Source organism: Eublepharis macularius, chromosome 14, assembly GCF_028583425.1.
Source record: "Eublepharis macularius isolate TG4126 chromosome 14, MPM_Emac_v1.0, whole genome shotgun sequence".
Classification (NCBI taxonomy): Eukaryota; Metazoa; Chordata; class Lepidosauria; order Squamata; family Eublepharidae; genus Eublepharis; species Eublepharis macularius.
Window position 1 is genome coordinate 57,354,566 of NC_072803.1, and position 13,942 is coordinate 57,368,507.

The 13,942-nt window shown below is 43.9% G+C and overlaps 1 protein-coding gene across 1 annotated transcript in view; it reads right to left on the reverse strand.

Moving 5' to 3' along the window:
• Positions 1-13,033, reverse strand: part of URM1 (ubiquitin related modifier 1) — a 33,796-nt gene extending 20,763 nt beyond the window's left edge. Inside the window, exons 1-2 of the mRNA XM_054998037.1 lie at positions 12,972-13,033; positions 7,145-7,215 (exon numbers count right to left, since the gene is read on the reverse strand). Coding sequence (XP_054854012.1) covers positions 7,145-7,215; positions 12,972-13,006 — 106 coding nt within the window. The 5' untranslated portion in view covers positions 13,007-13,033. The remainder of the gene's footprint in view (positions 1-7,144; positions 7,216-12,971) is intronic.
• Positions 13,034-13,942: the final 909 nt, after the last annotated feature.

Here is a 13,942-nt window from a genome sequence, read left to right on the forward strand (position 1 = left end):
GGCTTTTTTTCAGCTGGAACGCGGGGGAACGGAGTTCTGGAACCTCTTGAAAACGGTCACATGGCTGGTGGCCCCGCCCCCTGATCTCCAGACAGAGGGGAGTTGAGATTGCCCTCCGCGCCACTAAACTCCCCTCTGTCTGGAGATCAGGGGGCGGGGCCACCAGCCATGTGACCGTTTTCTCTGAGGGCGATTTAAACTTTAAAAAACTCCCCCCTTGTTCCAGCTGACCCAAAGTGATGTCATTGTGCGGTCCTGGGAGCGTGCGTGCACTTTGCGCACACGCATGTGGTACCGGGGCACCACCTCCTGCCAAGAGTTGCCTCCTCTGCTGAGTTCCACCACCTCCCCCCCCCCAAAAGCCCTGCAAACAAGTATCATGACAACCTGTAAAAAGGAAAGAAGAGGTACAGAGACTGGGCTGACCATTTAAAGGGGTTTTTTTTAAGAGAAAGAAAGAAAGAAAGAAAGAAAGAAAGAAAGAAAGAAAGAAAGAAAGAAAGAAAGAAAGAAAGAAAGAAAGAAAGAAAGAAAGAAAGAAAGAAAGAAAGAAAGAAAAGCAGTCGCCCTACCCATCAGGGAGGCCCAAGCAAAAAAACTTCAGTCAGATGCAGGTAAACTTCTAGGGATAAAACATTTAGAACTGTATAAACAATGTGGCCACGAGAGACCACCAGCAAGCAGTGAAATTTCTTCTTTTGGATGTCTGCAACTGGCTGGGAAAATATTTAGTATATGGCTGGAAAGGTACCAGGAGCCAGGCTTGCCTGGTGCTGAAAGTTTCAATGTCGGCTCTGGAATATTTGAAATGTTTTATTTAAAAGTCCAGTTTATTCTTGTTTTTTTTTAAAACAATCCTATATTCAGATGGCCTGAGTCAGGTAAGCAGGCTCGCTGATCCTCTGAGCCCAGCTCTGTGACAGTTCTGCCTCAAACTGGGCCACTCTCTAATAGTGCCCCTTCAATGGTCTAAGCCCCCCCCCCCCCAATACAGCCAGCAAGGCCCATTAACCCAATCTCCTCCGTCCTCATCAGCAAGCTATATTCAAACAAACTGCTCAGCTTTGCTTGAAAGGGGAGGGGGGGAGAAAGGGCAGGGAAAGGAGGACTGGGGAGGGGGAGATTTACAAATGAAAGGCGCTAAGAATGGAGCAGTTTGTGGGATAAAGAATCCGCAGAAGGGGCTTTACAGATGTGTAGAGGGACGGGCGGTTCATTGTTTAATTAAGCAGAAAGTGGCTCTTTTGAAAAGCAATTTTACACAGGAGCTCCGGGCTCAGCAAACAGTTCCTGCAAAGGAGGGCAAGGCAGAAGAGAAAGGAACAGCTGGCACCATGAACCGTGTGAACCGAATGCTGAACAGTTTAAAGGGCTACGGACCTCCTACCCTCAAGCCCACCCCCACCCCAGCCCAGCATACACTCCACCGCCACCTTCAGAACTGTGATGTTCCGGCTGCAAACAAGGAAGGGTGCCCGATATAGGGGTGGACTAAAATGCTGAATTTAAGAACCGAGTTTAGGAGACTAAGAGCCACACACCCTCACTCCTGATAACCCCCCTCCCCAATTCCCAGCTTCTTCTTCTTCCTTGGGTGCTTCTCCACCTTTCCACATCACCAGCTCCCTTCCAACATTGTCCCCGCCCTCAGCCTTCTTCCTTTTCACCTCTCAGCTTGGCTGTTGCGGGACTCCTAGACCCTGTGGAGGCCACCCCACTCAGTGGTGACCCCGTTGCCTCCAGTATGTGGCTGAGGGCAGGGAAAAAGGATAGCAGGATGCACCCAGTACAATCGATCTTGGGCCATCTCTTTCCCTAGCTATAGATGCAGAGGAGTTAGCCGTGTTAGTCTGTAGTAGCAAAATCAAAAAGAGTCCAGTAGCACCTTTAAGACTAACCAACTTTATTGTAACATAAGCTTTCGAGAATCACAGTTCTCTTCGTCAGATGCATCTCATCTGACGAAGAGAACTGTGATTCTCGAAAGCTCATGCTACAATAAAGTTGGTTAGTCTTAAAAGTGCTACTGGACTCTTTGATTTTCCTAGCTATAGAGGAGGCTTATGCAAACTGTCTGTTCTGTGTGCCTCCTACAGTTGCCCCAATCACAATGCAACTATCTCACTCTGCTTCAAAGAACTGTGCATGACGTGTTTGGATCCGCTTTCCCACAAGCAGATGAAACTGCTTTTATACCAAGTCCCACCACTGGTCCAGGAAAGCTCAGTATTGCCTACTCTGACTGGCAGCAATTCTCTGGGAAAGGGCTTTCCCACTACCCAAGATCCTTTAACTGGAGATGCCACAGACAGAACCCTGGGACTTTTAAGTGTGCAAATCAAGGCCTCTGCTACTGAGTTACCGCTGGTCTCTATAATCTACGTGATACTGCCTTATCCTGAGTCACACAGTTTAGCTTGGTATTGTCCACTCTGGCCGGCAGCTGCTCTCCAAGGTCTCAGGCAGAGCATGGTCTTTTCCTACAAATGCAAGATCCTGCAACTGGAGGTGTCCGCGGCTGGATCTGGGAACTTCTGCATGCAAAGCCCACGGACTTTTGAACCAGGGATGTGGACAAAGAGTGAGCCCCTCCTTGAAAGGGACTGTGTCTTCGTTTAGCCAGGAATCAGAGTTTTCACTCGGTTTCCCGCCAGTGTAGCTGTTCTGGTATTTCTGGGGAACCAACACCCCCTCCCCTGCTACCATCCTTTTCTTTGAAATCAGCCAGCTTCTAAGAAGACAGTAAGGTCTCTCTGCAGGACTGCCAAGCTCTGCCAGGGATCCCGGACTAAGATTCCCTCTGGGCTCCCAGACAAAGATTACCTCACCCATGTACAACCCAAACATTGTCTGAAAGTAAATCACTTGACTTGTCCATGTCCATAGGCCCCTCAGGTGACCAAAGCCTGCAAAATATTGTGCTGCTATCACCCCCTCCATTGGCCCAGCCTCTGTTTGCTTTACACTGGGGAGAGAAAATATTTTTTCTCAACCAGTTGGAGAGGCCTATCACAGTCAAATTTTAAGAACCTTGTCCAGAAGCAATGACATCTGGAAGGGTGTCAGATTTCTTCACAAGGTACAAGCTCCCTCCTTAATGTTGGTTTCTCTCTGTTCACACTAGAAATGGCTCCCTGCTCCGTGTGTGTGTGTGTGTGTGTGTTAAGTGCCATCAAGTTGCTTCCAACTTATGTCAACCCTATGAATTAACAACTTCCAAATGTCCTAATATTGACAGCCTTGCTCAGGTCTTGCAAACTGAGGGTCGTGGCTTCCTTTATTGAGTCAATCCATCTCATGTTGGGTCTTCCTCTTTTCCAATTTTGCCCGCCCTCACCATACTATCTTATAAAGGGCAAGAGATTAAAAAGGTTGCTGCATTTAGGAAGCTGGTTATTTCTACTTGGGAGGGAGGTAAACGTCTGTGCTCCCAAACAAGATCAGTTGCTAGAGGTTTTTATCGAAAGGATATTACCATCCCAAACCCAATAATCACCCTCAGAAACTGTAACTCTTAACAACAGCTTCAAGAATAAAGCCATGATAAAGATTCTATGCACACACCCCGAGGGCATAATCACATATTCCACAGCCAAAAACATGCAAAGATGATATATGAAAAGTCTCTGTCCAAGGGCTTTCCACTTGCATTTGATAGACTAAGGCAGAAGCGGGAGGGAGACTGAATGCCACTTAAGCACAGGCAAATCTGAGAGCTGAGAAGATGCAGACAAGATGAGGTTGGTTCAGGGAGGTTATGTTCCCTGAACCTATACCCGAAAAAGAGAGAGAAAAAACAACATTTGAGTTGGGATAGGGAGAAGAAGCTCCTCTGGGCACCAGGAAGGATGCCTTCGACAACAGCATTCACCCTCAACTGCTGTACTTAAATCAGATTTCATCAATATTCAGTGATAATTCTCAGCTTCACAGGAAGAGCAGCACAGAAAGGACAAACAGAGACTGCAATGAGATTCAGAGGGCGCTTTCAGTCCTCCAGATCAGGAACGGTTGGACAAAGTGTCCTTTTTACACCCATATTTGCTTATGCAGAACTTGGCTCTCCACTCAAATCGTTTTGTCATCTGCTCCCCCAACCCCTGCCCAGTCTGTACACTATAAACCCTCCGGCCAGGGAGGGAGGCAGGAGAGGGGGAGAGAGAAAAGCAGAGAAACACACTGAGGATTCTGTACAGTGCCTAGCATACCTTTTCCTCTAAACAGATGTTACAATTGCCGCAGTCGGCCAAGTTCCACGGACAGTACTAAACAGACAACCGACGTGGGAGGGAGAGAGCGCAAAGCCGTTGTTAGCAGCAGCTCTCCACCAAGAACTCATCGGAGAAAGAGTTAAAACTATGCCTCGCTTGGTTTCCTTTTATCCCTCCCACACAGAAGAAAAGGGGTGAAGTTCTCCTAGGGGCTGCTGATAAACACCGCACTGTACGGGGCCACAGGAGGAGGTGGTGAGCAGTCCAACAGCACTGATTTGGTTGCAGTGGTCCTACGACAACAGGCTGCTTCCCTATTGAGTCGCTACAAAAGCCACACTGCTCTTGTCTCCAGAAGGGCACTGATAAGTATGTTCTCATCCTCCCTAATTGCAGGTTTCCTTTCTGCACCCCATTGTCCTGTAATCGCCTCCTAGAGGCTCAGAAAGTGAGCCGACTTCTCTGCCAATTTAACCCTTCCCTGAAGTGAGCAGAACGGTTTCTATTGAGCTTGCGCAGTGAAGAGACAGAGGGAAGTTTCCGCTTTCCCTTCCCCAATCCAAATCTGAGAGCTAAGCTACAAGTGATGCCTTATACAGGTTGGACACTTGTCAGCTTCCCTCAAGTTTTGATGGGAAATGTAGGCGTCCTGGTTTTACAGCTTGGCTCTCCATTACAACTGCAAGACTAGGACGCCTACATTTCCCATCAAAACTTGAGGGAAGCTGACAAGTGTCCAAACCTGTGTCAGGCGTCACTTGTAGCTTGGCTCTCAGCCATAAGGTGGCCTCCCTAAGGAGCTGCCATCTCTCAGCCCCTCCTTGATCTGTAACCATTTATTCCTGCCTTACATCCTCCCCCTCTAAAACGGTTTGGATCCCACGATCTTTTCCAATTATGGTGGCACTTTCCTCTGACACAATAAGCCTTCCAGTGATGCTAAAGGTTCTTCCACCAACGAGAGGTTACTTCCTCCAAAGGAAAGCATCACTCTTGGCCAAGTGGACCTCCAGGACCCAACGCCATGAGTTCATCCCCTTTCCCCACCAAAGACTGTACCCAAGGCAGCACGTAAGCCTCAAACCAGCCAGCACAATTACATTAGGGCAGAGACTAAGTGAATCTGAAACAGCAGGAACAAGATGCAGTTGTGTCCCTGAACAGCATATTCCAAAACCATGGTGCTGCAACACGCAATGGGTGAGGGGGCATCTGAACAGCATATAATAACAACAGCATCATTCGATTTAAATATCGCCCTTCAGGACAACTTAACACCCACTCAGAGACTCTCTACACGAGACAGCTTACATGAGAACTCTCAAGTGTAGGGAGAAGTAATGTTAGCCGGGAAGCGTAGTTTAAAAAGATAGAGCTGAAGGCTCTGTCAATTTCACCTCTCTACAGAGCCAACAAAGATCCCTCCTCAGAGGGTTTGTTAATTTCCACTTCACCTCCCCTTGAGGAGGTGAAATTGACAGAGCCTTCAGCTCTGCCTTTTTAAACTAAACTTCCCTGCTAACACGGCATCTCTCTACACTTGAGTATTCTTGTGTTAAATGTCTCATGTAGAGAGACTCTCAGAGCGGTTGCAAGATGAGTGTGGCTGAGAGAGCTACGAAAGAGCTGTGACAGACTCAAGGTCACCCAGCTGGCTTCAAGCGGAGGAGTGGGGAATCAAAACCAGCTCTCTAGATTAGAGTCTTGCCACTCTTAACCACTAAACCAGACTGAAAGGAGTTCACATTTGTGTGAAAGTACATCTTTTGTTTACCTTCATCTTCTATTCCCTTCCTCTCTGCCTTCCTTTGCAGTCTCCCCTGCCTCAATTTTTTTATTGTAAGCTCCTTGGGAAAGAGATCCATCTCCTTGTTTGCACTGTGCATGCTGAGGGCACTATATAGATAATAATGCGTAATGTACCTGCCCAGGACCGTCACGCCTCCAGCTCCACCACTTACAGGCACCCAAAAGGCTCCTGTACATGGCTCTGCCCTTTGTCACATCGCCTGGAACTGCTTCTCAGAACACCTGCGTGATGCCACACCTTTTGCTCCCTTTGTGGCCATTCTCCTCAAAGCCTACCTTTTCCATAACGGAAGGAAGATCAGATATTAAATATGGTCAAACAGCGAATGTTGGATGTCGAAAGACAGAGGGATCTTGCTAGGGTCTCCAATTTCCTAGCCCCCTCCCCCAAACAAGATATGTGGTTTCTCCAGCCTCCTATCTATCAAGTCTGGAGATCCCGTCCCATCATAGGGCTTTCTCATTGGCCCGATGTAATATATTTCCATCTGCAGTACTTGAAGGCCGTTATAAGAAGGTCCCAATGGCTGAGCGAGTTTGTCCATGCAAGGCAGGGAAAGTAGAAACAATTAAGCATGTTATACTTGCCTGTAAGTTCTACCATGAAATACGTATAAAATATACTCAACCTGTATTGAAGAAGCTTTCGAGCCTTCCTGACACAGAACTAACTAATAAGCTCCTGTTAGGTGCCGATCCCCAGATCACGTTGGCAAGTGCCAGATTTTTAGCTGTGGCTTGTAGAATCCGTAGGGAATGTGCAAAGGAGTAACATCTGGTTTTATTCTTAATCCTGAAAGCCCACACTTTTGTATATATATTGCCAAATTTTTATATAATTATTTTTACAAAGTGGTGTATTTTGTGTATGATACTCACTTATGTTTTTACAAGTCTGTATTGGTTATTAACTGTAAATAAATTATCTGATCTGATATTAAATATGGAGTGGGAAGGTATGAAGCACGTCTGATTGGAACAAAATTAATGCACACTGTCCTCCCTCCCTTTTCTTCTTCTTATATAAAATATTAGTATAAGCATAAATTATACTGTTAATAATTCTGCATTCTGTCCTATCAATGGGGCCAAAGTTGGGGATAAAGGAACATGCTCATACTCACAAGGTTCAGGCTGGCTGGGCAAAGTCACTTGGTGCTTCCTTATACCATCAAACAATAATTCTGCTCCACCTCTGAAACATAGATGAAAACTAGCTGTTACCTTTTTGCAAAACAAATCACAAAAAAACTGAAGGATAAAAAGTAGCTCCGCTACTGTTATTCTGTTCTGGGATCAGGTCAAGCCCTAGGCATGACATACCTTCCCACTCTATATTTATTATGAGACCTTCCTTCTGGAGAGCTTAGGATATGGTTAACAGTCTTCCTCAACTTTGTGGCTACCAAATCCCGTGAAGCAGATTAGACTGAGAACACAATTGGCGCTGGGTCACAGGGAGCTTTGTGCCTGAGTCCAATGCTCTCCAAGGGTCCCCAGTGTGATGCCCACAGGCACTATGATGTCCATCGATACTTTTCCTGGCACCCGCCAAGTGTTTTTAAAAAGTGGGCCGGGCAAGATACAGTTCTGGTCCAGCATGCTTCTGGCCCTGAGCACTTTGGAGGAAGGGCAAGATAAAAATGTAAAAGTGGCAGGATAAACAGAGGCCATGGCTCAGTAGGAGAGCATCTACTTAACATGCAGAAGATTCTAGGTTGAATTCCTGGAAACTAAAGAATCTTCAGCAGGTGTTGGGAAAGATCTTTCTCTGCCTGAGACTAGAGAGCTATTGGAATTGCCTTGTATTGTATTATCGTCTAATCCACTTTCTGTATTATTTAGAGTATGCCTTGCCTTACTTTGTTGTTTGCACTGCTCTTTAATGCTGTGATCCTAATCCTATTGCATTGTTCATTGGTCGTTTTATGCTGTTTGAATGAACTGTTTTATATCCTGCAATCCACCTCAAGTCACAGCAAGAAAGACAGGCTATAAATAAATAGTCTCAGTAGACAACACTGAGCTAGACGGACCACTGGTCGAACTCCCTAGAAGGCAGCTTTAGATGTATGCAAGAAGCCTCATTTCTTGTATATCAGCATTAATTCACAATGCTTAGAGAACATAGTTAGAAGTGTATATGCATTCCCCCAAGAACCAAGAAATTTAAGCAAAAACTGTTGGTGATCTGAACTCTCAAGAGCCCAGATCCTAAATGTGCACACCTTTACTGGAAGGAGGGAGAGATGAGACACAAAGGAGAAGACTCCTTCAAAATAGGCATCAGCTCAATGGCAGAGCACCTGCTGGGTGTGCAGTAGGTTCCAGGTTCAAGATTTCCAGCATCTCACCATGATAAAATGGGCAGAGAACGTGGGACACACAATTGACTTACAGCAATGGTCGCAAATGTGGAAGGGCAATTTAAGGGTGACAAAAGCAGCCCCTTTGAAAGAAAATATTTACAAAATGTTTTATAGATGGCATCTAACTCCTATGAGGATAGCTAAAACGTCTCTAAATATGTCAAATAAATGTTGGAAATGTGAGAGTAATCCGGGTTCATATTATCATATGTGGTGGACATGTAAAAAAGCAGCAGAGTTCTGGAAGATGGTCCACAAAACGACTCAACAGATACTTAAGCTTTCATTGCCTTTGAAACCAGAACTCTTTTTATTAAACCACATGTTGGTTCCAGTTAATAAAAACCAAAAACATTTGATTTTGAATATAATCACAACAGCCAGGATACTATATGTGAAACTTTGGAAAACGACAGTCACCCCAATGCAAGAAAATCTGATTGAAAGGATTCTTGAGACAGCTGAAATGGATAAATTGTCGAGTCTATTGAAAGAGATGGACAATACAATATATAATGACATTTGGGACCCATTTTATAGCTCGATACAGAGGAAATCTGAAGAAACCGGGCTTTCAGTTAGGATGAAGACTTTTATGGATATTATTTAAAATGAATGGAAAAATTTGCAAATAAGCGGCTGATCTGCAGAACACATTGAAGAAATATATTAGATTGTACGGTGCAATGTATTAGCAATATATAATATGAATTTCTTTTTCCCATCCCCTATATTCTGTACCCCTTATCTTTTAGTAAAATAAAAATTTATATTAAAAAAAAAGATTTCCAGTATCTCCAGTTTACTTTATCTCCGATAACAGGGATTAGGAAAGAACTGTCTAGGCTGAATTTACAAAACTGAGAAGGATGGATCTATCTTACATTAAAATAATACACAAGGGGGATGGTGCAGTGGATATTCTCTAACTACTGCTCATGAATCAAGAAGTGTTCTAGCACTGCTTAGAGGTAGGAAGAAACATACTGTCTGGTTAGAAAGAGTTCCACACGGTGGAGTCAATCACAGCAGCGGTTCAAGTACCTACTGGCTTCAAACACTCAGTGGAGATCCAGAGAGAGCCAGGAGGGCAAGAGGCCAAAAGCAGATTTTGATGGTGACTTTACCCTGCCTTTTAGTATCAATACTTGTTTACAAATTGCCTCACTAAAGGACACAAACACAGCAAAAAGTAATATCAAAATATGAATGGGAGGATATGAACATGTGACCCAGTCCCTTTAAATCGTTACGTGAGGGAAGATTTTTGGCTGTACTATGGGAAAGCACAACAGCGCCTTTGTAATGCTTACTGCAATGCTCCTTATGTACAGTTAGTCTCCTAAAGATTTCTCTGTGGGTGCTCCCCAGCTCACAAAAACACAGTTATCTGAAAACTGAAGTAGCAATTATTAATGTTAGACAAATCTAGAGATTCATGCAAGAGAGAACAAGTCCCAGCAATTGTAGGAAAGAGACTTGTTTGAGCCGCCTGCTATGAAAACAAGCTCACACTTTGTTACCACAGATACAAGGATGGGAGATAAGGTCCTTCTGTAGCATGGGAGCTGAGGGGAAACTCAGCTGCAATGGATACACATAGAGCACTCATTTAGGCATTTCCAAGAAAGGCGGGGGTTGGGGGGAGAAGAGAGAGAAAGGACTGACACACTCCTCTTTTCTGGAAAGGCAGAACAGTTTTAGTGGCTACCACAGGTGGGGTGGTTATCTCAAAAGGTTGCCACAGTGGATGGTGCAGGCTCAGTGAATAGAAATAAATGAAGAAACTCTTGGCAGGCTGTTGGGATGAGGGCCTACGAAAAAATATAGCACATGTCAATCCATTAACATTATTTGTATAGAAAAAACTAAGAATATCTGAGAGATGAAGACTTGCCCAGCAGTGTCTACAAATGCAAAACAGATGTTTTTATTTTTTATATCCCTTTCTATCCCATAGGTTCATTGATGGTACTAGATATAATAATGTGATCGCTCCCAATAATAAAATGGTCGGGACCCATTACGATCACAAAAGCAGCAAAATCAAACCACTCAGAATTCCCTATGTATGAAAAATGGACTTTGTACATTAACAAAAAGAAAACCTCCATATCCTGGCAAGGACTGAATATGCTTCAGGAGGCCTGGAATGTTGAGGGCAGCTGAGAATCAGAGGAAAATCAGCCTGATGTTCTTATCTAAATCTTGGAGAGCAGGAGTGGATGAGCGAGGGGGTGAGTGGATTTCCAATTTGTTTCCCCTCTTGCAGGCCTCCAGATAGTTATGAACTAAGTAGGAAATCAGACAGAATAAACGAGAGGCTTTACCTATATACCATTAGGAATAAAAGATTCAAACTCCACTTCAAAAGGGAGGTAACTTCACCTCTGTGGGAAAAAGTTTCAAAGCTGAGAGGAAGCATTGTCAAGGGCTAGTATTTAATATTTTACACTTCCAGAGTTTAAATCACATCATCATGGTATGCTTGGCTCTATACAGTGTGAGCAAATATATTACTTCTGCAGGGCCTCCCAGTGATTTTAGCTGCTGGACAGGCATTCAGACATGGATTTCCTACATCCAGGCCCAATATTTTAGCTCCTGCACCACACTAACCACAAAAAGAAATCATCAGTTGAGGACTCTGTCATCGGCTGAAGGGGGGGGGATTAAAAGGAGAAAAACTCTAATATTTGTAGAGAATTATCTTTTAAAAATCAGAAGAAGATAGTTTGTAGCCTTACTTTATATTTACTCCTGTTTCACCTTAAAAACCAACAAACTTATTGTGAATGACTAGTAGCACATAAGGTGTCAGGTGCCTACATTTCATCCACTTTTCACTGTTGCATTGTCTTTTGTTCATAAGACCCTTTTGCAATTTAAATATTTGTATCATCATAGAAACTAGTGTGAATTTAAATCCTTTTCTAGATAAAGCACTGCAGCTTATATCCATAGATATTTTTAAAATATGCAATTCCATTTTTCTTGCCTTCCCATTTTTCAGAAACATATTTGCTATCTTTTTTAGGCATCCCCCATCATTACAGTTAACATTTTAATAGAACATTTAATTGTATGAGCATTTTGGATTACTCAGCGCAGAAAGTAACCTCTCCAAACCAGGCATCAAGTACGTAAATGATGTTGCATTCCAAAGAGCACAGCAGGTACATTTTATTTTCCTTGCAACAGCAGGTCACAACTGAATTAGCCTACATGCAACCTGGTGAATCTGCTACCTTTCCCCAGTCTATAGACATTGATGCCATGAGCTACTCAACACTTCCTGAGACCCTTCTATTGAGATGAACTGACTAAAGATAACGGCAAACCACAAGCTACTTCAATGCTAAAATTTTCTGTGATAAATTTTTAAATCTGAAAGACATTGGAATCTCTGTCTGAAAATCAAAGTTTCTTATCTGACACCTCTGAACCTTGAAATCCAGGTATTAAGGGACTCATTTTGCTACTGAGTTGTGAGAAGATACTATTCTGCACTATTTTGCTTTGTTACTTCAAGCATGCCCACATTGAGCTATGATATTTTAACAAATGTATTATGGGGCTATGATCTAACTCAAACCAAATCCTCTTAGCCATAACCATTCCACTTTCAACATATACACGTACACATGGTTCTATTCTCATCTCTAATCTTTCATAACAGCCCTTCCAAACAATCTTTGCTTCAGTACTTCAAACTCTCATTCTATCATCTCATTCTAGAATTATAGTACTCATCAGTGGACAAAGCTAGATTGATCCATCAACACATAACCTTTTCCAAACTGTAACTCTTTCTATCTTGTCCACAGTCACTTAATGACACGGGTTCTCTTTCTAACTGGAACTTCCCAAACTCCTTCTTTCTAAAGGCTCAATATATAACTTCTCTTAATGTACTGCTAGAAATCTCCCTCAGCCCCTTCCATTATTGCACCTTTTGCCAAGGACCATCCCTTCACCTTTAAAATACCAGCATCCATTTCATTTCCTAGACAACACTAACTTCCCAGGTATCTCTTCTTTCAAAGAGCTTTAAATATAATAATAGAAGGCATTTTCTAACTGTTCAGCTGGACCCCATCCCAATCTTTCCCCATCCTATTACCCTTACAAATTCCTTCACAAAACTATATCCTCCACTCAAAGACTAATCGCTTCCCATCATCTGAGCCTCCTCTTTCAATCGATCTACTTCATTTTTATCTTGTTATTCCTCCACGGAGCTCAGGGTGGTGAGTTTTTGTCTCACAATTTTATTCCCACAAGAGGCAGGCGAGGCTGAGACAGAGTGTTTAGCTCCATATGAGGCTCAAGCAAATATACGATACCCTGTTCTCAGTAATTTCTCAGCTTCCCCCCGCCAACCTCAGGAATTCCACATTTCCAAGCACCCTCCGCCAACCGGGCCCCCTTCCCTCTGCCTGAAGGCCGTCCCCATCCTAGCATCCCTTCGCCGGCTCAGCCGCACTCCGAGCCGAACCGCGCCACGAACATGTCCGTCCTTTCCTCCAACCACACACATGCTCTCCCCCTTTCTTCTCTCCTACCCCAACACCTCCCTTACCCGAACTCTAGTTGAATAGACAAGGGGGCCGCCATCTTTGACCAGGGAACCTCACTTCCCAAACCGGAAGCTTTCCCGCACCCACATCCGGGTTAGGAGGCGGTCACCTAGCAACGGAGGCAACGACGCCGGAGACATCACGGAATAGGAAGAGAGGGAGCGTTTGTTTGTTTTGCGCGCAAGATTTCCGGGTTGTTGTCAGTTGCAAACGAATCTCGTCAAAAGAGTGGCAAAAGGCGAGAGCTGCTCATAGAAAATATTGGAGAAAGGATTTTTTTAAAAATCGCTGTAAGGATTTGGCTGCGTCCTAGGGTTGCCAGCCCCCAGGTGGTGGCTGGAGATCTCCCGGAATTACAACTGATCTCCAAATAGCGGAGATTAGTTCACCTGGAGAAAACGGCTGCTTTGGAGAGTGGCATTATCCCCAAACCCCGCCCTTTCCAGGCTCCACCCCCCAAATCTCCAGGACTTTCCCAGCCTGGACTTGGCAACCCTGCATCTCCTCCCGTCCCCTCATTCCTAATAAAAATGTGTAGGAACAAATTTCATCTGTGCCTTTTTTTTGGTCTTTATTTTTTCCCCAAAATTGCCATCTAACACTTCATGTGCTTTTAGGGTTGCCATTTCCAGGGAAATATTATTTATTATTATTAATAATTGCATTTATAGTCCGCCTTTCTCACTGAGATTCAAGGCGTATTACACAGTGTGAGATTAGTACAGTCAATATCAAGGACATTTCCATAAACAATGCCATAGGGTAAATACACACAAGTTTACAAAGACATCTCATTAGTATGTCTTTCCTGTCAATTACTGATATTAACTGTATTAATCTCACACTGTGTAATCCTTGAGTTTCAGTGAGAAAGGTGGACTATAAATGACATTAAATAAATAAATAAGAATCCAATACAGAGCTGAAGAAATGCTGAAACAGAACATAAGCAATACTAGGGCTGACATTAGAC